This window comes from Ostrinia nubilalis, chromosome Z (genome assembly GCF_963855985.1).
Source record: "Ostrinia nubilalis chromosome Z, ilOstNubi1.1, whole genome shotgun sequence".
NCBI lineage: Eukaryota > Metazoa > Arthropoda > Insecta > Lepidoptera > Crambidae > Ostrinia > Ostrinia nubilalis.
In genome coordinates this window covers 22,780,707-22,807,214 of record NC_087119.1, presented here as the reverse complement: position 1 = coordinate 22,807,214, position 26,508 = coordinate 22,780,707, and the positions used below count along the sequence as shown (strand labels likewise).

The window sequence follows — 26,508 nt, the reverse complement described above, 5'->3', positions numbered from 1 at the left end:
TTACCCGCAAGCCAAGATAATATACAAGAGCGTCGAAATCCACCCACAGATTTCCAAGAGGGCTGAGTAAACTCGACGAAGTACCAGGAGAAAGCTTTTCTGTTGCTAGTTAGGTACTAACCTACCTGTTATCTACTGAAGAGGGTTTTAGGTCAGCTTAGTCTTGGCTACAATGTGCCAGTCGAGCTTTGTATCAAGAAAGCTCCACTAGGACCTACTAGACACTACCACACTATGCATAGAGCCTTTGTAGCCAACACACTACCACCACACTTTGTGGGGTGATCTCCACAAACATTTTTCAGTTTGTTTCTGAAAATTCAGTTCAGGATCGAGTTAAAACATGTCCATCTTTCTTTCATTCATTCATTCAACTACCGAACGAAAAAACAACGCGCACACGCCATAAAAAATAACTTGCTCTTTTTTTCTTACAGTGTGGTTTTCCTGCCGAACCCATAACGGACTAATAGACTCGTATATCACCCGTTCACACATGCGACACGAAATTATGTCGAATCGATCTTGACTATAGATTATTTATCGACTAAACAAAGTAAGAATTCGATTCGGTGGCGGTCAGCGCAATCGAATGCCAGCTTGTTAAAATATCTTTCATGGATTTATGGCTAAAACCAAAATTTTAATGAACGGACAGAAATGCAAATAAAATATGGGTTTGATGCGATTGATCTACTTCTACAGCCTTGATATTATAAGTCATAGTACCTACATTAAATTTATGTCCCACGTAACTTTTGAAGAACGACCTGTATTAAATCAGTTACGTAATTAATTATGTGTCTGTGATAATTAGTGATACTCAGAAAATCTTGAAATGGTTACCTACTACAATTTCGTTGAAGAAGTAATAATGATTTTTACTCGTATCTATTTAGAGAATACCTATTAATAGTATAGGAGTATTATATAATATAGGAATATAATTCTATTATATTATTGTTTAAGTAGAGTTGACTTGAATCAATAGAATCCTCAATCAGTGCTTCGGAAGCAGTTTTGAACCGCAGTCGTTTATTATTGAATGTCGGGTCGCCTTACCAGTTTATAAAACAATACGGATTCCCAGAAAATTTAGTAAAATAACGTTGAGTAGAATTTTATTGACACGAATCAATAGAATTCTCGGAAAACAAATAAATAAGATATGTTTCGGAAGTCCGGAGGGCACGTTACGCGATATTATAGACAGAAATGCAATCTCAGCTGCAATGACAAGTAAGCTCGATCGCTATAAGCTATTGGGGCTGAATTTTTCTACAACTAAAGTAGGTATTCTCATAACTAGTCTCGTATAGGGTGAGAAGAGTTACCTATTCTACTTATATAGATTGGGCAGTATGCTCGTGACACGGTAATACTGCTCGTGAGCTCCTCAGTCACGACTGCCACAGCTTATATTGGCACTCAAAAAGATCAAAATAAAAAAACAGACGCCAGAAATGACATAAAACTCTTTGCAACTCAATATTTATGACAACAATGATGCCACAAAAAACCTCGACAAAAATCTATGGCTTGCCTGCTGATGGTTTGTATTGACATGTCATTGATTTATTTGACATTTCAGTCAGTTCTTCTCTCTAATTAAACCGTTCATATATTTAATTAATATCGTTTAAAAATGTACAGCCGCTCCCCCGATAGGCGGCGCCGGCAAAAAGCGGCGCGCGCGTCGTTCCGAGTCGAAAACGAACACAATCAGGAAGCGATGCCACAATACTTTCAGGTCTCTCATAAATTATTTATTGTAGCCAAAGATTTAAAACTTATTAGCTGCTAGATCTTTTTGCAGGGTCAGTTCAGGCTGCAGCCTGTTGGCACTAGCTGGTTCTATAAACTCTTAGATGGGTGCAGGTTAAACTTAATATCATCATCAGGCCTAACCCACTGAGATTGATCAAGTGGTCTAGCCAAATCTGATCGTCCATCCATTCGGTAGGTTTAGGGCTTAAAAGTTCGGCCAAACCAACGCGCGATAGCGGTGGCAATCAATGCGTTAAATTAATCTGATCGCCATCGCCATCGTGCACGCCGGTTTGGTGTGGACGAACCTTTACACTGTCTACATTGGTCGTCTGTTCTTCATGTTGCGACATTTATTTCTATGCTGATGCAATGCCAAGTCTGAACAATTACTTGCTAGCCTGATGTTTTCCTAAATCACTTTCACAGTGAAACACCGAGCATAAATTTCCAAAGCACAGTGAGCGATGACCTGCATTGTTTGACCAGAAAATTAAAAAATATAGACCAAACTGCAAGTATGCACCTAAATGGGATTGCAGAAAATGGTATTGCATAGCTAAGTGCTTTATTTCGGATGGGCCGCGCTGGTAGCCTGAAGAGTTACTCCAGCTTCAAACGGACGGAGGGCCGAATACAGGCGTAGGTACTCAAGCATGTAGCGGCCGTCTGAGGGTTAAGTGAGGCCTGCGTTAAGGGTGCGATGTTGTAAGAACCAAAAATAGCAAAGAACGGTTTAGAGATCTTAAATTGGGATTATTTCGGGCTATCCTGTTGTAAACTCTCAAAACAAATTAAACTTTTAACAAAATCTTTTTCGTTACTTTTTCATCGTATTCGAAAAATCTCAAACGTATTAAATATTCGAACGTATTCAGTCACATGACGTCCATGCTAACCATACTGCAAGCTCTTCTATGATTACAGCGATTATAGACGTAATTCGTAATCTTAAAGATTACCTATTTAACGTAGTCGTAGTTACCTATATCGAAAGGGGCGGGCAGTTCCAGCGATATAAATCTTCGTCGATACCCATATCTGTTTTTGCTTACCATACAATAAGCAATAAATCAAACCACGTCCAGTTTTGGACCGCAATCTTTGGACTTTAAAACTGAGTTTGTAGTTATTTGAATATCGGGTCGCCTTACTTGTTTTCATAAAAACACGCGCCTTCAGGATTCCCGGCAAATTAAGTAAAATAACGGTTAAAAGAGCCAGGAAGTGTAATTACTTTTGAAAACAAGATTACCGTTAACTGGTCAATAACAAGCCTTTTGTTAATACAGTTCCGCACATACCTACTCGGAAACTGTTAACTGTTTCACGGAATCTGTTTCTCGGGCGTAGGCCGTAAGCCACCAGGGGTTATGAGTAGGTTAACCACAATATTCCGGCAGTCGACGAGAATCGAATCGGCAACCTCTAGTTCTTCGGGAGTTTGAAAATTGGTGTTTTTATAGATTTCGGTGTTTGTTCGTTGGTTCGAACGGGGTAGTACCAGTAGTACTTAGTAACTCTTGTTATGAGTAGTTTAACCACAATATTTCGGCAGTCGACAAGAATCGAATCGCTAACCTCTAATTCTTCGGGAGTTTTGAAAATTGGTGTTCTTATAGAATAGAATAGAATAGAATAGAATAGAAATCATTTATTTGCGTAAGAGACACAGTACATATTTGTTCAAATACATAAAGCAGTTTGTAAGTGCATGCGTGCTCTACCGAATGTCGGCATGCAAAAACAAAACAAAAATGTCACATTAAATAAATTAAAATTAAAAAGATGTCCATTAATAAAATCATAATAATATTACATGCTTGTCAGGTACACATTCATTTACATTGTTTATTTAAGTCAAAATATTCTTTCATGTCATAAAAGCACTCTCCAACAAGCCAGCGTTTTAATTTACGTAAAAACAAAGTAGTAGGTAATTGTCTAATTTCTAAGGGGATTCTATTATATACGCGAATGGGCATTATATAACAGTTGTTATTATGGAGAGTACTATTATGTTGTGGCAACATTAGTTTGTGCGGGTCTCTCGGTCGTAGCCTCTGTATATGAGTTTCTGTTTTAAAGAATGACATGTTATGCCTTATGAAAGTTCCTATTTCAAAGATATACATGGCTGTCACTGTAAGTAAGTTGTATTTCTTAAACATAGGCCTGCAGCTTTCACGTGGCCCAATGCCACTTATGGCTCGCACACATTTTTTTTGAGCAACAAACACCTTTTGCACATCTGTTGAGTTTCCCCACAAAATTATTCCATATCTCAACACTGATGATACATAACCATGGTATGCCATGATGGCAGTCTTTTCATTTGTTGTATTTCTTAGACGATACAGAGCAAATACGAAACAGCTTAACTTCTTACATATACCCTGAACATGACTTTTCCAATTGCAATGGCGATCCAGTGTAATACCCAGAAATTTCGTCTCATGGACTTCATCCATAATTTGTTCTCGGCATTTTAAGTTTAAGTTTATGCTTTTACTTTTGACGTTATGAAACTGAATGTATTTAGTTTTTGAGGCGTTAATTAAGAGATTATTCTGTCTTAACCAGTTATCTACATTAACTATTGATTTATTAATCGAAGCTTCGTAGATCACCCCTTTCTCATTATTTGGTATAACAAGTGAAATATCATCTGCAAACAAGATAGTTTCAAAACGGGTAGCCTTCGGTAAGTCGTTTACATATAAAAGAAACAACAAGGGTCCCAGGACGCTTCCCTGAGGAATGCCCAATTTATTTTGTTGAAAGGATGACCTATAGTCAATCGCCTCGTTACTCTGATTAATTTTTGTGACCTGTACGCACTGCGTTCTGTCTGCAAGGTAACTCCTGATCCAGTTGAGCGCAGGTCCTCTAATGCCATATTTTTCGCATTTGACGAGGAGGATTTTGTGGTCAACTCGATCGAATGCCTTGCTAAGGTCAAAGAATATAGATGTAACTGGCACTTTGCTATCTATAAAATTGGTAACGCTACACATCAGTCTGTATCCTGCGAGAGTTGTAGATTTATGTTTCTGAAACCCATTCTGCTCCTTGGCTATGATATTATGTTTATCCAGAAAGTTTGTGATCCTAACTTTCATAGCCTTTTCAAATATTTTTGAAAGAATAGGAACAAGAGTTATAGGCCGATAGTTATTTACATCCCGTTTGTCATTCTTTTTAAACAATGGTTTGACAATGGAGTGTTTAAGTGACTCTGGAAATAAACCTTGCTCAAATGATAAATTTATCAGATGCACTAGTATTGGCGCTAGATATTTGGCACACGCTTTAAGTATGGGCGTGGAGAGGTGATCTATTCCTACTGATTTTGTGCTATTCAAAGATTTAATAATATTTAGGACTTCACATTCCGTGCATGGTTTCAGAAATATACTAGTATTTAAATTGTCAATTAACTTATGGTCATATCTGCCATGTGTCAGGGGAGAGTTGGATACATTGATAAAGTGATTGTTAAACATTTCAGCAATTTGAAGAGGATCTTTAATTTCTTGGTTATTAAGATTCAACGATTTAATGTCTATATTTGTTTTGTTATATTCTGACATGTTCTTGATGACGTCCCATGAGGCTTTACACTTATTTTTTGCCTTTTTTACTATATTAGCATTGCGGTTTTTTTGTGAGGTAAATATGCATTCCCGCAATATTTTACTATACTTTTTATAAGCACATTTAGTTAATTCTGATTTGGTTCTGTAATAAGCAGACCTCAGTTTACGTTTTTTTTTTTTATGCAAGAAACCCTAATGCCTTTTGTGATCCACTTTGGTCTTGTATTTTTTGAATTAATTTTAATGCGCTTTTCTGGGAAACATAGTTCATAGAAAAGGCACAATTCATCATGAAACTTTTTAAAGGCAGAATTTAGGTTACCATCGCTACAGATATAGATTTCGGTCGCTATAGATTTCGGTGTTCGTTCGTTTGTTCGAATCATCGAATGAGGTTATGAGGTAGTACTTAGTAACTCTTGTTAAGAGTAGGTTAATCATAATATTCCGGCAGTCGACGAGAATCGAATCGGCAACTAGTTCTTCGGGAGTTTGAAAATTGGTGTTTTTATAGATTTCGGTGTTTGTTCGTTGGTTCGAACGGGGTAGTACCAGTAGTACTTAGTAACTCTTGTTATGAGTAGTTTAACCACAATATTTCGGCAGTCGACAAGATCGTATCGCCAACCTCTAATTCTTCAGGAGTTTTGAAAATTGGTGTTTTTATAGATTTCAATGTGCTCTTTCCGAATTTCAACTTTGCGCCATATTGGAAAAATGCCACCCTAAATAAGGTTTTTGATAATATTCGAAACTAATCTACCTATTATTGTGAAAGTTATTTTATTCGCATAGCTTTGCAATTTATAGCTTTCGACAAAAAAATATTTTTTGCAGTCAACCGCACGTAAAACTATTAGGTACATTTTTTTGTTGCAAAACAGTAATCATTATAACCAAATAAGGTACCATAGTTTTTTAGACACAGATAGTTTTGTGCTGTCTTCTGCACAATATTGTTTAAATTTCCAGATATTAGTGAATGTGCTGGAAGCCCGAAAACTGGCGTGGTCGAATCCACACTCGGCCAACTCATACGTGGTTGTAGTCCTCGGTAAAAAGAAGTACCGATCCAATATCAGAAGGAATATGGATGAGCCATATTATAAAGAGGTAAGTTTTATTACCTTCCTACTAAGTAATTAATAGTATTTTATACTACACACACGAATATTTTAAAATAAATAAAATGAATGCTTAACAAATACACGACAAGTAAGTATACCTTGTACTTTAGTGATAGTTAAAGCGCAGCTACGTGAAACATTGCTATTATAAAATCGTAGGCGTCGTAGCGAACCATACGAATTGCACTCAAAAGTCATTAACAAACTGATTCTATGAGCTCATTCATTTAGTTGAATTATCAACTATAAAATAATTATTTCTTTGATAACTTGTGTTTGTCACAGATAGCTAACATTTTAGGTATGTTACTCATAAATATCTCTTACTGTTAAGTTTCATCATAAGCATGAACAGAAGAGTATCCAACATACAAATATTAATTTGTTAAAGGATTTGCACCAGTTTTTTGATATGTATACCTAATGACTTTCATACGGCTTCTTTTTTTGTCAGTCACGCTATAAACTTATGCTTTCAACAACTTCTTATTGTTTAACAGTCATTCATGTACGAGATGTACGCCAGTATCCAGGACCTGCAAAGGTCTAGCTTGTGGCTGGCGGTCATGGAGCCCAGGTGTTGTGCACCTTCGCGGCTGATAGGCGAGGCCACGATTGACTTGGGCACAATATGGGCTCAACCACGTAAGTTTTACATTTTTATAGACAATTCTATGTAGGTAGTTCGGATAGCTGGGCTTTTCATTGTGATCATAAAATATTAACTTTTTGGTTTGAGAAATATGACTTATTTCTTACTTAAACTGTGCTAATTTTGGAAAAAAGGGAATATTAGTAGTCAGTACGAATACCCTCTGTATGATAGCGTGTAACTGCCTCACTATTAATGTTAATCATATAAAATATCAATGCCATTAAAGGATTTGCTCTGGGTATTATTTCTCAAGAAGTTGTGTCGGTAACTAAAGTTGATATAAAATATTTTGATATTAAGAGGGCTCTAAGGATTAAACCCACGTATTAACTAGAACAAGGCTAATAAATAATAATTAACCTTAGCATTGGAACTATATTGAAGCGGAAATATTTCTATTAATATTTCTATATTCTATACTTTTAAAAAGTGTCTATTCACAAATTAGACTCATTGAGAACATTGAACGCCTACACATAAAAAAGAGCAAAGTTTACCCCAAGCGATTCATACTGTGTAAAAGTGTAGTTTGTTATTGGTTTTCTTACTTATCTTAATCCTAAACCGAATACTATTAAAATAATATCTATGTAGTTACTATCGTTTATTTTTTTACATTTGTTTAGATCATCAAGTATTCCACAAGTGGGCTCAACTGACGTTGCCGAGGGATCCAACAGCAGGGCCGGTCGGTTTTCTAAAAGTTGATATTTCAATCATATTTCGTGGAGAAGTACAAGTCATGCCTGCTATATTGAACCAACAAAATGTTGATGGGTAATTATTGTTTAAAATAACGATGTATTATAGTGGTCCCTCGCTTTATAATATCACTAACATAATTATTAATTTGCTAAGTAGGTAATACTTAAATAGTTAATTCTCCTTATTATAAGTATACCCTAAGGTTCAACCCATTCCTCCAGGAACCTCCTTCTCTCTTCAACTTCTGAACAGCAAACTGCTAACTACCTCATCACGGTGTATGGTGCCTTTGGGCTGCCCAGTGGAACCCACTGCCACGGCGACAGGAGATATGGGAAATTGCCCAGCACCTTTGTCAGAGTTTCTTTCTGTGGACTTGCGGTAATTTTGGCTTACCAATTTAACTTACCTACCTATTCTTAGAGACCTTGGCACAAACTAAGTAAGTAAGATTACTTAATATTTTGCCCGGTAATTAGCAAATTGTCATTATGATCAGTAGCGGCGTAAGGGGGGGGCGGTGGGGGCGGTCCGCCCCGGGTGCCAAGCATCAGGGGGTGACAAAGTCGCGCAGATTAGTACTCACTGACGCATCTGCATGGCAAGGACGGTCGTGATGTCATGACAGGGGGGGTGCCATTCTAGGGTGCCTTAGGCTTTAATTTATATTATGACGCGGGGGGGGGGGGGGTGCCGCCCCGGGTGCCAACCTATGCTACGCCGCCACTGATTATGATTTTGCTGTTTAGCTCCAAACTAACCTGGCAGATAGCCCAATGGCCTTAAATTTGCCTTATGGCACCAATAATAAATTATTCCAATTTTGTGGCATCAAAGTAAAAATAAATTAAATAACCATGTCAATACACAATTTGACACACATTTACTAGGTAAACAGTTTAACAAAGGAAGACATTGAGCTTGTCAAAATGTCAACCATTAATTTCATGATATTCGTTACCTTTTTTGGATCAACAGGTAAAAACCGCAGTCCAGCACCGCAGCGACCACCCGATGTACTGCGAGCAGGTGTCCATCGTGGAGATGTTCCCAAACTTATGCCAGCTCATCCGATTTGAGGTGTGCTCGGCCGAAGGGTACTTCAACAGGGTCCTGGCCAGCACGCATCTGAAGATGGCGCTGGTGTCGCATGATGGGGAGAACGGTTTGTCAAATTCAAATTCTTTATTAATTAAGTCTACTGCTTAACTGAGTCCCGTGCCTGAGCTGTGAGGGGGGGGGGGGGGGGGGGGGGGGGATTTTTTTGTGGCATTTCACGTCAGCGAGACTTCTGTAGCCTAATTCACGTATTTGGACACAGTCAAAATCTCGTTGCCGTTTAGAAGCCGTCCTATTGAGAATCAGTTCAAAATCTGTATTCACGTGTCACTTCAACAGAACGATTTCTCGATAGGATCACACACAGCTACTCAGTGATTTGTCATCTGACGTTTAATCACTTGAACCAAACTTCAAAATAAATAACCGCGAATACCGCGGAGGCAACGATTGAATACGCATAGAAATGAAATCAAAACAAAATTGGGCGGTTAACACGTGAATACCAAAAGTGACTGTTACGTGAATATGGCTACTGACGCTACTGTAGGTCTAGTCCATGAAGCCAAAGATAAAAATGGAGGCCAGACTTGGAACAAAAACTTGAGTCAAACAGTAGCGGCGTAAGGGGGGGGGGGCGGTGGGGGCGGTCCGCCCCGGGTGCCAAGCATCAGGGGGTGACACAAGTCGCGCAGATTAGTACTCACTAGCACATCTGCATGGCAAATCTGCGGTCTATGTCATGATACGGGGCGGTGGGGGGTGCGATTGTCTTTCAATCTTCGAATCGGTAGGTGTAACCCCAAAATCCTAGGGGGTGCCATAGGATAGGACTTGTGACGGGGGGGGGGGGGGGGGGGGGTGATCGCCCCGGGTGCCAACCCATGCTACGCCGCCACTGGAGTCAAATACCTTATCTCTATGTCGCTCTCTGTGGGCCGACCTCTCTTTTTAGTGTGGACTGTAGTATTGCTATCTCCTGATTTAAATCTCCTAGTAAATTCTTCGAAATAGCCAATTCACTAACCAAATCAGAAGTTAAACAAATAAATAATTAAATATTTGAACTACGATTACCTAGTTAAATCAAAAATCACAAAATTGTCGGCCGTTTAGGTTTAATGTGTTGGCGAATCAGGGAATTACAATCCCAATTCCTGGGGAATCGGTACCATGTGGCAACATCGGCCCAATCCGGCCCATCATGGCGGTTGTTTACTATTTTGTTTATGCAGTTAATTTCGTTTGAGATTGTTCACAGGAAATAATCATTGTTTTATCACAAGAAATGGTGCAAAATTTTGTAGTGCGTGGTTGCGGTAGTACGTGGTGTCCTGGAAGTAACATAAGATTCCACGCGTAAGTGTTTATTTCGTAATTTCCGACATTGGATCATTGTAAACATTTTTCACATTTTTTACAGTAATTTCTTCCTAAAACGTTTTACCAGTATTTACACTTATCATTTAATGATATCTTTATAGATTTTACATTGAGTTTCATTGAATTTGAGCAAATTTATATTTTTTGTTTATTTAGAAAGAGAGAGTCTGCCCACAGAGAGCGAGATAGTGATACATAGTTTGTGCTTCAAGTAGGTATTCGGAGTGTGGCCTCCATTTTTATCTATAGCTTCATGGTCTAGTCAAAATGCCATCGCTAACCAATAGGAAGCTTTCGATAATTTCAGTCGCCAGTAATTTTATTCAATCGTAAAAAATGGCAGCCAAAATAAACATTGAACCACCGTCGACGCGGCGATATAAAAGTTCATTCAAAACGTTAAAATAGCTATTTTAACGTTACGACCGTCGAGAACTCGAGAATCAAACGGTAGAATAGAGAGAGGTACGCGCGGAGACGATTCCGCGCGCTTTTGTGCTAAGTGATGAATTGTATCATAAATAAGGCAACTTAATGTGAAAGATGAGTATCCAGTGTTTTATTTAAGAGAATAGATCTACCGGCCACTATTAGTTCTGAAGTGGATCTGAAACCTATGATAGTAACGTGTTTTCAAAGTGTTCCAGGTGACCAATGTTTCGTGTTGTTTGTCATGAATGTTAACACAAAACGCCCACGATTCTATGATTGTAATTGAATATGATGAAGAGAGAATGTCAAGGAAACCACGCTGACAACTGTGTGAGATGCTTAAGTGAGATGCAGAAAAGTATTTAAGTTCGAGAAATGATGGACGCAAATTAAGAAGAATCCCTCCGTAACTTGGCTTGTGGTCACGTAAGTGGTGAACAATTTGACTAACGATGGCCCCAGAACAGGTACGATTTATTATTATTATCGATTATTCCAACAGCAACAATATTAACACATTTCCTTTTTGAGCAAAATAATGCATGGAAGTGAATGATGTAACAAATGTTCTGTGTATTGTCAGTCTTTACTATGAATGCCAGGAATGTATGTGTAAGCTATGGTATGTGCTCACTTTATTTCAATGCCTAATAAGCTATTTTATTAAAGCAAATTAAATTGAACGGTGTTCATTTGTCCATGTTTACATTCTGCGAAGAATAATCTGATAAGATTTCAAATCTATAAAGAATAGATATAATATGGTCATATTAATTAAATAACTTTGGTAATTATGCCCGTGTAACCTCTTGGCATTATTTTGGAGAACAATTAAGTTTTATTCAAGTAAATTGAAGCTAAGGTCTGTGTTGTGTAAACCAGTTCTAGTATCGTGATGTTTCTTTCTTAATGTTGAGTAAGTACTACAAGATGAGATAACTTAAAACATTTTGCTAATTGAAATTAAGTAAAGCAGCCAGATACACCATTGAATATGTGGTACATTTTTGGTATTCTTATAATGATTGATACTTCAATTAATTGTTAAACATAATTATTGTGTACTCCTGGTTACTGTAGGTAGATGCAAGATACATTATGTTACATGATGGTATTTTGAGTAAAGATAATGTTATTAATATTGAATTTCTCCAACTTATCAATTAATTTCTACTGCCAGTAGTCATTTGGGTTGTATTACTAAAATTGAAACTTAGTGTGGGTGAATAAAATTTATCCAATTATAATAATTATTACAAAAAAAAGATATAGAATGTAGTACATTTAACTTTAAGGGTATTCTTGTGTACCAGCCATTTATTGTTGGTTATTCTCACATGGTGAAAATGATTTTAATGTTCAGGTTATTTATTAGCTGTTTAATAAAAAGGTTGTAGCATGCTGAGTGTGCATGTTTTTAGATTTGACTTGAGTTTTAGATGTGGTGACCTATCTGTCTGCGGGTTGGCCCTGTGGTGAGAAAATCAATCATGCACAATACTAGAGTGAAGTTGAACTCTGAGCAAGGGTGCTCCACATAAGTGATTTGGAGTTGGACAGAAGGTAATACAATACAAAGGGCATCAGCTGTGATATTTGGTGAGTTGAATTAATGTTTTATTGCAAGGGTTGAGCTGAGACTAGCAGTGATTTTAATAATTAATTGGCTACAGTCTACTGCTAGACTTTAGAACTTCCCAACTGCCGCTAACAGTCTTAAGCAAAAAGTTATTATTAATAATGGTGAATAAGAGAGTGATGTGTTTGAATAGAAATAAATGCTTATCAATGGTCATTAGCATTGGCCTATTGTGTGGTATACTGCTGTACTGTGCGAAAGTTAGCTATTTACCCGACTGCGCCAGAAGGAGGGTTATGTTTTTGAATAATGGTATCAATGGAGCAAAGTACTAGCAGTAATCAAATAAAGTTTATATTGGTGATGGTTGTGTTGTGTGCTTCCCTGTAATGACTGGGTAAACAGATACTTGGATATGAAGTCAGTTGCATTGTGGGTGAATTTTGGCCAAGCATGAGAAGAGAAGTATTGTACTTGTTAAATTAAAGTTCTTGGATATTTCCATGAATGCTTGTTCCTACTTGAGGATGGTAATTTCATGGAAGTATGTGCAGTTTCCAAAGATAATAGTTGGAAGTGTATTGCTGTCAACACAACAATAACAGTAAGTTTATTATGATAAAGTTGCATTTGTGTGTGAAGCAACTTTGTGTTCACTAAGACACAATGTTAAGCATAAATTATTTCACTGTTTATTACTGGCATTATTATTGATGATGATTTATGTAGTTGTGTTATTCATCTTAATATTTTAGAGTTTACAATGAAATATTTTATTATTTAAATAAAGATAATTTTAGCAAATTTCTTATGATGTTGTGATTATGGGAATGGTTTGAAAATAATAATAATAATAGGTATATGATGTACTATGTGATGATCATGCACCAGTGGACATTGTCATGAAAGTGGGTGGAAATTGCCATTCTGTGTGAGATGGATGTCCTGATAGCTGTTTGAGGAGGACATGTGGCGTTGTCATGAAACTGTGTGGACAATGGACATTGTCATTTTGTGTGGGATGTCTGTGTGACATCAGGGATTGTGAAGATGTTGTGTCTTGTGTGGGAGACATCATGAACTATGATGGCTATTTGGCTTGTGTAGCGACATCATCGGGCTGTGTGGCGAGGCGCAAACTGTGTGGAATGGCCTAGTCTGTGTAATCTGTGTGGTTTAAAGAGAAAATGTTAAACGAACCATAACCAATCCCATAAATCATTTAAGTCCATTAGTATTTATTTTATTTGTATTGCCTTGTATAACTTCACTATAATTATGTATGTTTCTATCATATTCGTTTTTATCATCTAATGTAGACTAAATTAATTCTGAATAATACTGAAGAGAAGAGGCAGTATGATGAGCAAATGGAGAACCTACTGAGAAGAAGATAGGCTCAGCACTGTAATGATGACTTCGTGGAACGCTTCAACGACATCGAGCAAGCAAAGAAGGTGATCGTTCAGTTGACGAAGTCCACAAGAAGGCAGACTTCCAGCTCCGGGACTGGAACAACAACGACGACAGGCTGTTAGCAGTCGCCCCGAACGACAGGGGCGCAAAGAAAAGGAGCGACACCCCTGGGAGTTCCTGCAAAAGCTGTGGCGCCTCAAGAGCGGATGGGACGAGCCCGTGCCGGAAGAAGACGCAGTACTTCGGGAAATGGCTGTCTGACCTGCAGATCATCGAGAGACTGCGTATTCCTCGGAGCTACAACGGGGAGAAAGCAGTAAAACTCCGAGAGCTGCACATCTCCTGCGATGCGAACGAGGAAGCCTACGCCGCCGTTGCGTATTGGCGCCTCACTTACAACGACGACGTGCGAAAGTAACTTCAGTGAAGTCACAAACGATACCGAGGTCGGAGCTACAGCAGCTTTGATTGGGTCTAGACTCGCGAAGACCATAAAGGAAGAGCATCGGCTGCCTGTGGACGACACTACCTACTGGAGTGACTCGCTGGCTGCGAAACGGGACCGCTGCTATTCACCCTACGTAGCGCATCGACTGGCAGAAATCAGTAGCGTTGATTATCCACTCACTTGAACGTAGCTGACGTGGCGCCGAGAGCGGGATACGTGCCTACATCGGAGGAGGATGAGTGGTTCAGAGGACCGAAATCTGGATATCCACGGCAAGATGGCAAGGACGATGACGTGATAGTCGAGCAACTGCATCTCGTCACAGAGAAGATCGAAGATAAACGGAATGGTAACATCGGACCATATCTCTTCGAACATTCCAGAACATGAGAGACAGAGATGACATTATCGCGAGAGAAAGGAAAGGACATATTATATACGGAGCGGGGCACTCCAGCTGACTAGTTTAATTCAGATAACAAGCGAGTTAAGAAATCAAAGTGTTCGCAACACAAGTGAAGAATCAGAAATAAAGCTGTCTACACCAAGTACTCTGCTGCCTTCAAGATTTATACCGGTTCCTGGCTCTTACGAACATACAGTCTACTGCTCACCAACAGTGAGGCTTCTCTCCATTCTTGGAAAATGAATGGGTTAAAGAACAGATTATGATGCGGAGTTTATTGAAACCAATAAGTTGTATTTCTGTGAAGGTTGAACAAACCTGATAGAACAATTTTGGGTGACTCTGTAAGTGTAGAGTATTGTGTGAAAAAAAAAACCTTTCTTTTTACTTTTTTTGCTTTTTTTTTAAATTAGTTTCTTCGGAACAGGCTAAGGTCAAAGAATACGCTGCCTAGTTAGTGGTATACTTTTTTACCAATTGTCAAATTAAACAAAATTAAAATGAAACAAAAATAAACTTGCCGTTCCAAATTTCAGACTGCACAAGATTGGTGATTCATTTATGGGGAAATGTATTAAACTTTTCAATAAATTACCACAAACTGTTGTAGAATTGCCCATTCATAAATTTAAAGCACATATCAAAAGCACCTTAATGAAAAAGGGCTACTATAAAGTTGATGATTATATAAAGGATAAAAATGTTTGGAATGTTTAACTACCTAGCTCGCATTAATACTTATGACTATAATTTGTATATTTTAAAGACTGTAAAACCTTGAAAAGGAGGCTGACAATAGTGACTGAGTTTCTTGCGCTGCTTCTTCTCAGCACTGGCCCATTTATTGTCCCGAAGCAGTGGTAGGGTTAATATTGGGACGTGTAAAAGCGCTTTTTTAAAGCCTTTTGCAAAAATAAATGAAATTTAATTTTATGAATTTTAAAAAGATAGTTAAATGTCAATTTATCTGTCAAATATCTGTCTGAAAACTTTTTTTTTTTTTTTTCGATTGAATCGAAGCTTATCACCGGGGTTTTGGTAAACGCAATGAAAATGGTGAGTTTCGATTCGATTCGATTTTGATTGAGTCTTATATGCATGTTGGCTAAGCCTTTGTATGGGAAATTTCAATCCTGTCTTTCGATTATTATCGATAGGTAGGGCTTTGCGTTTCGATTTTTAGTCGATTGGCTAAGCCTTTTTTGCTATCGACCACTTGCGATTTGTTTATTTGTTTGCGACTGGTTTGCGATGGGTTTGCGATTTTAAAGTGCATTTTGACTAGACCCACAGGAGATCAGTGATCAATGTAAACCCTTTTCTGGGCACTTAATATACCCGTCCCAAATATAGCTTGCTCTACCATGTCGGAACATACCTTGATTGCGCTTGATTAATTTAAGGTTGCTATACTCCACGCCAATGAAATGAAATGGTGTCTCTAGTATAAAAAACTTATTTCCAGGTTTTCTCCCTACCTTCGGGCCATCCCTCCTGCACATGTACGGAACCTCAAGCGGCGGCACCATGGGGACCACCGGCGAGGACGGGCCCTTCCACAGAGGGGCACTACTGGTATCCCTGAAGACCATCGTGCCGTACTACCAGCAAGGAGTCCGGAGTACTAGTGTGGAACCAGTCACTCCTGTAAAGCCTGTAAGTGATCAAACAGTTCACTAATAAGTAAAAAAAAAAACTTCCAAAATTAAAATTAAGTTTGTTGTTTCTTCTTCCTCTCCCATGGCGATGTGTAAAATGATAAGTATAAAAGATGTGTAAAAAAAAGTAATGTAATACGAGCCACATTTCCAAAACATTGTTCATCTCAAAGATCCAAAGCAATAAAATAAAAAGAGATCATATTATTTCCAAGTAGATAAGTAATATAAAATACGAATGCAAGACGCTCTTAAAGGAAATGTTTACTTAGTGCAGGTGTTCAGCAGGTTAAAGAAAAATAATTTTTTTACGTAAGAATCTCTTAATTTCTGAAAAGTCTTGAAAACCTAGTAATTCTATTTTATGTTAAGAGAAGATTCCTGATGTGACGTCCTTTCAAAAATAAAAATAAATCCAAATTCGAAACGAATATTCATCGTTATTTTTGTCATAATTTCCTTAAAAAAAATTTATTAAATGTATTTGTGACCAAGAAAGAGATATTAAAACTATGATTTGACCATAAGACCTTAATCTAATTGCCTAAGACGATGATGAACTTACAGGATCATCTGTGGGTCATGGAGGATTTCTGCGTATACTGCCCCATATTTGAGGTGTCCATGCTCGACCGGCGAGTCTCTGGGAAGTTCTGCGGAGTTGCTATTACTATAGGCGAAATAAATGCTGACAATGGCGGCGATGAAGGTAAGTCGTAATAATTTGACAAAAAAATATAAAGTAGACAAAATATTTAAAATAATATAATTGTTAATAATATTTCCTTACGGACAAGGCCCCGATGTAGTAGTACTTAGGTGGTTTGGTGTTCCGGATAAAAAAAAGAAATAAATAATCTTCCAAATTATTTTAGTTTATTGTGTAATTTTCTTTCAGATTTTGCAACAATGCAGAGTGAAATAAGTGAGTATGAACTTTTTCGTTTTTATTTTTCTTATACCATTAATAATAAAGAGTTGAGACCTTTTCTAAAGAACACTGGCCGCTAAGAAAACCTTTTTAATCAAATCGATCCTCCTTTGTTTTTTACTGCGATTTATTGCTCGCGCCATTCCGTCATTGCGTCAAATCTATACGTATCTGATAATATTACTGGTACAGAATCGATGATTTTAGAAAGTTTTTGTACAAAAACACCATGAACAACTTGGTAAAAATATGTATATCTAGTGTTGTTTCACTTGGTAACTAGAATGTTTGTTCGACAAACAGCATCAATAAATGAAAGTCAAGATTGTTGGCGAAAAAAAATTCGTTGATTTAGTTCGATCATGTGAGTCATTGTTTTGTATTTTTTCTATGGATTCTTTTAGAAGCCCGTAAACTCCACTACACTGGTACTATGGACGTGTTGAAGTCGAAGCCAGCGTACGGCTACTTGGACTTTCCTAATGGGTACCCAGTGCTGCAACTGGCCACTCGCCTTCCAGACTTCAGGTTCAGAATGTACAGGAACAATATGGTGCACGGCATTGTTGCTGATTTGGTAAGTAATCCTTGGTCCGGTTTCCACCAAAACGGAGAGGAACGGAGAATTTTATAGTCTTGTCAGTGAGATTTTCTACTTCATTTACATACTGAACTAAGCATTCATAAACTTCGTCGTTTGTTCGGATACAATAAACTTTCACAGTTTACTAAAGTAGCCTGTAGTTTTGTGAGGGCTATTTACGTCTGTGTAAACAATTTGTAATACGTGGGGTGGTGTATTTAAGTTGTAAGCCTAACTATGAAAACAATGTAGTATATTATTAATATGGTATTGATTGCGTTTATTGGTATTGTCTTTCATGATTTATGCACTTTGGAATGTGTCCGAAACACTTTTCATAGCATTTTTTCGACTCAGCTCGAGGCAACTCGAAATCGTGGTTTTTGACAGCACTGTCCACCTAAATCGCTGTCCACGCATTTAATTTTTGTATATTATTATGGGTATCAAAAGAAGTGTTTAGATTCCAATCAAGAATTTTGTAGTATTGGACCTGTTTATTTCATATTTTGAGTGTTCAAATAGTCAGTTGTTTGACGAGACGTGTAAAAGCTGAGCAGAATGACGATTCGACTATGCTGGTCAGTTTCCCTTATTAAACTGAAGACTTTTGAAAAAAAAAAGTGGGTGTTTACTATTTAGAATTAACCATTCTAAATTTCTCTAGTGACGTTTCTGCCACATAATAGGATATTCCGGCAAAATAGGCGACCGTAAGTTTAAAGTGTTCCGAGCGCATGGGACTTTTGTTGGAATTGGTTTATTTTAATTGGTTCGAAAATAAACAGCTATCAACTATGGAGGTGTAGTTGATAGCTGTTTATTTTCAGGATCATAATATGCATAGATCCTTAGTTCGTCAGCTGTCACAATTTTAAAAACATCTAAAGATTTTCAAACGTATTTATCAATAATTTCCAAGAACTAAACGACACAAGCGTCCTAATGAGTGTTGGAAAAATTTTGTGACTTCCAACGAGAAAAAAACTTACTAAGGATAATATGGTCATGCAATATTTTATTACTGCTAGTGGAATTAATGCCACGATATGTCACATGACGCGGTTTCTCTTCCATTTTTCTGACATCTATGTTTTCCGCCACAATTAGTCATTTAATCATTTTGGACGACTTTCACAAAATTCGCTGGTGAACTAATGACATACAATATTATACTTCTTAAACTAGCGTTTTACAATGGTAAAGGATACATCTTTATCAACAAAAGTGAAATTTCGCTGACCGATTCAGTATTGTATTGATTATATCCACGTCGAAAGTCACAATAATCTTCGCGCGAAAATGTTCCGTTTGTTAGTCGTATACCTCGAAATCAAAAAATCCTTGTAGCTTTTCACCTATTCGCATTTCACCGTGATAGCGTTTTTTGTTGTAGCGTGTAGTATCGGTAGTATATTTTGTTACTAGCATATATTTTTAACAGATTTTTACAACAGTAGCAAATTTCGATGTAGCAATACTTGTCTAAATGCATTTATTGCACCTCGTTCCAAGTCGCTTTTCATATCTTTCGGTTGGAATCCTGGTACATTTTCTTTCAAACAGTTGAACATGGTTGTATACGTACTTTGTAGCTTGATAACCAATAAAGCGTATAAAAAAGGCGTAACTTAAGTGAGCTCCGCATCCGAACCTATATCTCCATGTATTGTATAAAGCTATGTGTAAGGTTTTGGTACGACTTCAAACGTTCCGTCTATAAAAAACGTCTCCACCCTTTCAATATAGCTTTTGCACTGAAAACTAATAAAGATGAGGCACACATCATTTATCTTCAGGTAGACACAGTTTTAAGTTAAAAGATTGTCTACTATTTCACACTGTTCTTCGTTTTGGAACAGTTCTTTGATTATAGGTAGTCGCTAATTTCGTTTTGTTAGACTCTTTCAGTTTAGCACATAAAGCGTAAACTAATTCCTCCTCAGAATGATCTACAAGTGTTAGAGAGCGCCTCTTCTTCTGCAGAAGAAGAATTTTGCATGAATCTTCAAAAGGTTTTTAATTTATACTAGAAGTCGATGGTTGCACATCTACTTCCGCAGTCTCATCAACTGGAGCGTCTTCCTCGGTATTAACGTTGTCTATGCGTTGTGTTAACTCGGTAAAAAACATTGTTTAAATCTATATTTTTACAATTCGGCCAGACAATTTCAGTCCAGCCAATGCGAATTCTGGTGCAAAAATGTCTTTTGGGCACTGCTGGAAGCAGACCATCTCTTTGATATATTGCTTGTAAAATTACGACTTAATCATTTGATAATACTCAAATATTCGGAAGACAATTCAATGGACGAACATATGTTCGTCATTTTAGTCTGACTGCTATTATAGCATTAACCATAAAAAAAAATTTCGTGCTTCTAGCATCAATGTCCATGTTTTATTAAATCGGGACCTCTGTGCGGAGGGGCGAACATGAGGCGGAAACGTTGCGCATCTACAGCGTCTCCGCCGCATCACCGCTCCGCGTTGAAAACTTTCAGCTCACATTTTTTTTATACATTATATGGAGTCAAACTGACGATCATTTGGGTTTTCAGAATGACCACCATGGCTTCTGACTACCGAAAAATCTAAATGAGCCTGGCTTATTTTGTGTAATGGTAAATAAGTTACCTTTGTATTTGACGCTGACACAAACATTTTAAATAGCCGATTTGTAAATTCGATCCATACGAGAAATCCGAGGAAACCAGTGTATCAAATCGATTTCAAAAGATTAACTCTATTGACATTATTTTTGCGATTTGGAAATTCAATAGAATTCCTTCCTTCTCGTAGCCTTCTCATAGTTTTTTTTAATTTAAAGCTTGCTTATACTCACTACCCCAAGTTTTAGAGTCAAGAATGACCAAGAAATCGTTAATCAATTTTATAAAATCAGCTGTTGTATCAACATTTTTGAACACGGCAAGTTTCATAACATTATCTACCTACTACAAAATACTAATGCATTCGCTACACTAGTACTGAAGAGCTGAGCTGCAAGGCGAACGTTTATGATTTAGCCTTCAATTATTTGTTTTTATTTGATTAGCCATGTAAAAAGTTCCTGATCCTGTAAATTCATGTAATATCTGAATATATGACCAGATAATTTTTTCATCAGAGTTAGTTTTGACTAAAAAAAAGTTGAAATGCTCGAATGGATTTCGAACCAATTTTAGCATGTGGTAAGGGGTCTAAAAAATGTTTTAGCCAGTTTGCGGGTCTGTAATTTTTTTAGCCTGCCATAGCAAGATTCGCTTTGGTTCCGTCGCAGGTCAGTGCTTTGATTTCTACACCTGTTTCGTGAACTAAATGAAATGCTTGGGTCACAAGCCGCGCTTTTAGTTCACCATTTACGCCCTTTACTAGAAAGTATGCAATGGGAAGATTCCAGGTGGTATTTATGCCTACTAATAAAAATACCAACACGTTAGTTACTTCATCTGAGATATCGGTTAAAAATCAAATCCAAAATCGACGTAACCGTAATATTTTTGAGTGATTGCTAGGGGATTGCCTGTCTGTTCCACTCCTGTATTGGTTTAATTCTCTTTCTGGTAATATTTTTTGTAATTAAAAATGCAATGTTCATATCATAATATTGGGTGACAAAATACTTTCTGAGAAATCAAGCTTATATGAAAAGACCTCATTGTACGCCAACCTCCTTGACTGGCCACTAAGAAACTATTTTCTTTTTCTTCTGTCATTATTGATTCGCAATTGTTTTTTGGGTCATTTTTCGCGATAAGTACGATATTTATTATTAGCATGATGAATAATAATTTTATTGTTAATGTTTTGATTTCTTAAATAATAAATTCTTACGTTCGTATTACGGCGCAAGTAATATTGTGTCCTGCTCTAGAAATGACAGAATTGTGCAGTATTTCAAATTATTTTATGTAAGTAGCTCACGGGTGCCCCTTGGTAAGGTTTTTAGTACTCCTGTAGTAAACAAAGTCTCGATTAAGGTTAGTTTATAAATACACTTTTGTTTTACTCGTGTAAGTTACGATAATTTATTTTGATACTTGTAATTTGGTGCGTTTAAACTTTGTGCGCATTACGATTATGCATTATAACGTTCCGCCTAATATCGCATTTGGGAAATTAAGTTCCAGCGAAAAAAGGTTAGGCGTATTAAAAAGGAAGCCAAAAAAATTTGGGCCTAATGTTCGTGTGCCATAATATTATGCCCGTTTTCACCATGAATCCCTAATTTTTAAGTGACCCCTATGGTAACATTTATCAGGCGTTTTGTTTTCATAGAGGTCACTTAAAAATTAGGGATTGATAGTGAAAACGGGCAATAGACATTTAGACGTACAAAAAATTTGGCGATTCGATAGAGACCCGTAACTCATGTAATGCCCATCAGAATATTATACGTACATTTTCATTGCAAAAAAGTATATTGTATGCAGGTGCGCAAAGTACTATGAGTTACATAAATCGTGTTTTAGGAATTATCCATATCAGATGTCGAACGTCGTCTCAAGAACTATGAGTACTCGACTCCAAATGACCTGGTGGATGAGCTGAACAAAGCTCTAGATGACGCTGCAGCGAATATCATCAAGTTCCTGGACATCGTCCAGTATTCCGGGCCTGCTAGCAGCACTGATGACGTCATGAGACAGTATAGCACTGAGCTGGATCAGAAGCAGCTCGCTTTGCAGAAAGAGGAGATGGTAAGCATTCACGAAATGTTATTAATTGTCTGCCTATACTTTTCTCTTTATATAAAATTGACTTTTTATACAGGAAAAAATATACCAGCAAATAACGAAGAAAATTAAAAGCGGGTCGACATTGAACTTAATACGTACAATACATAAAGGCGATAACGGGTGTGAAACGAAGAAAGGCGTCAAAATAATGTTGGCAGAAGTTAGGGCAATGACGACTAATCTAAGAAATCTTATTTACAAGGTACATGAGTATTTTACAGAAAATAGGTTTATTTTTGAAGCGATTTGCCTTTTCTAAATAGTAGTTTTTATTCAGACTTCTGAAGGCTGGCCAGATTTAGTCGTGTGGCTTTTGAATGGTGGATCCAGGGTAGCGTATACCAAGATACCTACTGCGGAGATTATACACTCGGTGATCCCCGAACAAAGCGGTAGGGATTGCGGGAGGGTTCAGACTGTGTATGTGAAGGTATGTAAACCATAATACGTAACTTTTGTGTAGACAAAGTGGCAGTACGATATTTTTTCTTCACTGATTGTAGTTTACGCCAACAAATTCGGAACTTATCCGTAAAAGTACAGTCGGTGGCAATTATATTTATACATTTATTTTATTTACATTGATTTGATAATGGTGAGGGGTAAAAACTTGAGTAATCTAAAACCGGGTACTCATTAGCGAGCTGTACCTAACCCTAACCGTTGCATGCACTGTAACCAAAAAACATAGTGTGTACATGGTTCGTATGTTAGCGACAGAGTGAGTTTGGCTACAGTGCATACGACAGTTACGGTTACAGCTCGCTAATGAGTACCCGGCTTAAGATAGTTTCGTTGAGTTTCAAATAAAAATCCTTTTTTTTTCTTTATTTGGGACAGCAAACAATTACATTGTGGGCTTGTGTGCTATATCTTATAGCTAAGCCTTTTTCTTTTCTAGCCACTAAAATGTCCTAAGCACGTGAACACTCTAGCAACCGGTTGCTATTGTATAGCTGGTAAGATCGAGCTGCTTCTGTGGATGGGGCTGTACCGACAGAACTCAGGGTTCGAGAACAGCCTTCCAGGCGGACTCAAGTTGCGTGTCAAGGATTATGAGATGGTCGTCAAGAGTACTGTCATGGTAAGATAGATTCCTGGATTGTTAAAAAGATTAAGGTATGTATTTACTTTGATGAGCTTCGGTAGGAAGTAGTAAGAACGATATATACATTTTGTATTGATGCGATCTGACTGCGCGCTTGAGCTAAGAATGTGAACTGCACTGACAAATTGTCTTGTCACGACGACCGCTGACAGATTGTCTAGCCCGGACCGCAGACCGTTGCCCCTGGCCGATAAGTTCATACCTGATGCGGGCTGCTTGCACTTTGACCTGGTCAAATATTATAGAACGTGAAAATAAACTTTTATTTATCCACGTGACGAGGTATAAGCATGCTGTGTATTATAATATTTTGTTATGCTTGTTCGTCCAGATGCTGGAGTGTCGGGTGTTCATATACCGGGCGAAAATCAACAACATCATAGACAACTCGAACGTCTCTTATGTGTTTGTCAGAGCGAATGCGATGAATTCTGTGAAGGAGACAAAAGTTTGTATAATCTAAGTTCTGCCATTTATTAATTTATAAAACGTGTCCCAAAATTCAACGATAAGTCGGCGCCGTAGGGTGGACATGGTCATGATTACTCTAGAAAAAATAAGAAAAAAAATCTATCGTAATTATTTTTTAAGTTACACAATATAATATATAGGGATGGCCATTAGATGGGGCCAAGTCTCCCGATCCAACAATGGATACTCTTGATTTAAGTATTCTCGTACAAGACGGGCGTAGTGAGCTGGGCAACCATCATTTTGAAACCACTCATGCTTTGTAAATCAGAAGAGGACGTCTTCTAATAATACTTGCAAATAGTTTTGTAAAAAGTTTAAGTAACTTTCCCCATCTAAGTTCCCTTGCAACTCAAAGAGCCCAATCGCTTTTCCATTTAATATGCCCGTCCATAGGTTAACCTTGAATTGGTATTGGGATTTGTCTTGTCTCATCAGGTGCGGATTTTGATTGCTCCAGCTATGCAAGTGTATTTCGTTCGACCTAACTTTGTCTAGGAATTGGGGATCTTCCCGGTGTTTGTGTAGCATCACACGGCAAAATGCGATCCGAGGTAGTAGAATCGAATGTTTATTTCATTGAGAACTTCTTCGTCGTATTCCGATCTAGGTCTTCCAGCGTTTCTTCTGGCAGATGGAAAACGACCCTTTGAAAACGCTTCATGCACATTCAGAAATACTCGATAATCCGAAATCTTTGAGCGTTTGGGTACCTTTCTCGATACAATCGGCTAGCAGCGTTAGCATTGCACTGACATTCGTCATAAACCAAACGCATAGTTGCGTATTCCAACGGTGTGTATGGTAACGATATAATAAACGCTAAATCGTTTAAAATACGCCAAAAGTCCAATTCACAAAACATAATACGGTCCAAAGTAATGCCAGGTCAGTTTAAGCGAAGTCAAAAGTCGTTAGTACAGTCTATTTAATTCGTGACTATCAATCTCTACGTGTATCTCTCGATAACTCTTTCTCTCTTATTTTTTAAATTTTATCAACTACTTACATGTCCCATTAAAATTTTAAGAAATTTCAACGAGAATAATTATGTAATGAAGTCTTTTATAATGATACACATATCTTTTTGTGACTAGTTTTCTTAAGAGTATTATACCATTTTGGAATCTTGGTTAGTTGCGTCATCTTTATAAGAAACTTGCCGCAGTAGTGCTCATACTTTCTTTTTACAAAACGATGAGTCAAAGTGTAGTGAAAGTAATAACCTTTAAAAAAATTTAAGGAAATAACTTAAATTTTGATTTATTTTTGTGTAAAAACTGCAAGCATTCTGGGGGATTTAAGAGTTGTGGTGGACAGCAGTTCTACTTAGGTTGCCGATACAAATAAAAAAAGAGATATAATATACCTATTTGAAAAGTTGTGGTCATGGTAACTAAAAATGTCATAAGTAAGGGGTGCCAATTTTCAAAGTATTATAATTTATTGTGTAACTTCAAAAATATTTAACATTTTTATCCACAGCAGTCATGATGACCATATCCACCTGTATACTGTGTGTTTTCTGTAAGGTGTCAAGCGGAAGGCAGGTGATAGAATGAGGACCAGATCTTTCGATTTTACGCCCATATAATTGAGGCGTCTAGTTTCAAATCCCGCTAAAACGATTTTGATAAGATTTCGAGAAATTGAAAAAAACCGCTTATCCATATAGCTTTGGCCTTAGGCAAAAAAATATATGATACGAATTATTATTGTCATCTGGCAATACTAACAGTAATTCCTATTCACCTTTAAATTAAATATAATTTGAATTATAATGAAAACTATTTTCATTTTGGCGTACTTTGTTACGAACATTCCGTTTTAATGGGATTTGAAACGGACATGTTGTATTTTAGCGGGATTTGATAAGAACAAATTTTAATGCATGAATGGCGTTCTACAATAAAGTCTAATATTAAATAACCCAAAAAATGATAAAATAAATAATTGTCCGTATAATTTGTCCATTCTATAATATTCAAAGCGATTGCACTTATTGGTTAGGTTATTAGATTAATCAAGTTTTATCAGGTTATTAAAAAAACAATTAAATTACAGCATGTAAATAAGAAACTTTTATAAATTATTTTCTCAATCTTGTCTTTGCCTTTTTATAACATAATATTTATTCCTAGACATCTGGACATCAGGTGATCCATCTGCTCGTTTGCCTCCTGTCACATAAAAAAAAACATCCCACGATATTTATTTATTTACTTCACTGACTGACTGTACAGGGATATAAACATACACATTACACACATACATACCTACCTACTCTCGAAACACATTACCCTCCTGCACTCGGGTAAAAAGTAACATACCTTTATAATTAAATTCGTCTAAAGGCATTGAGCTAGTGAAGTTTCTATAATCCCAGTAGTGATCACCAACACTTAATAGTAACAATAATCAACGACAGCTAAATGGTTA

General features: G+C 37.2%; 1 protein-coding gene across 1 annotated transcript in view; it reads left to right on the top strand.

Annotated features, from left to right (window-relative positions):
- The first annotated feature begins 1,645 nt into the window (after window positions 1-1,645).
- The window catches only part of LOC135087196 (otoferlin-like), a 79,209-nt gene continuing 54,346 nt past the window's right edge, over window positions 1,646-26,508 (top strand). Inside the window, exons 1-15 of the mRNA XM_063982035.1 lie at window positions 1,646-1,750; window positions 6,339-6,479; window positions 6,994-7,138; window positions 7,775-7,925; window positions 8,075-8,234; window positions 8,832-9,018; window positions 16,042-16,232; window positions 16,802-16,943; window positions 17,133-17,159; window positions 17,570-17,742; window positions 22,224-22,451; window positions 22,525-22,692; window positions 22,768-22,920; window positions 23,392-23,574; window positions 23,930-24,046. Coding sequence (XP_063838105.1) covers window positions 1,646-1,750; window positions 6,339-6,479; window positions 6,994-7,138; window positions 7,775-7,925; window positions 8,075-8,234; window positions 8,832-9,018; window positions 16,042-16,232; window positions 16,802-16,943; window positions 17,133-17,159; window positions 17,570-17,742; window positions 22,224-22,451; window positions 22,525-22,692; window positions 22,768-22,920; window positions 23,392-23,574; window positions 23,930-24,046 — 2,271 coding nt within the window. The remainder of the gene's footprint in view (window positions 1,751-6,338; window positions 6,480-6,993; window positions 7,139-7,774; window positions 7,926-8,074; window positions 8,235-8,831; window positions 9,019-16,041; window positions 16,233-16,801; window positions 16,944-17,132; window positions 17,160-17,569; window positions 17,743-22,223; window positions 22,452-22,524; window positions 22,693-22,767; window positions 22,921-23,391; window positions 23,575-23,929; window positions 24,047-26,508) is intronic.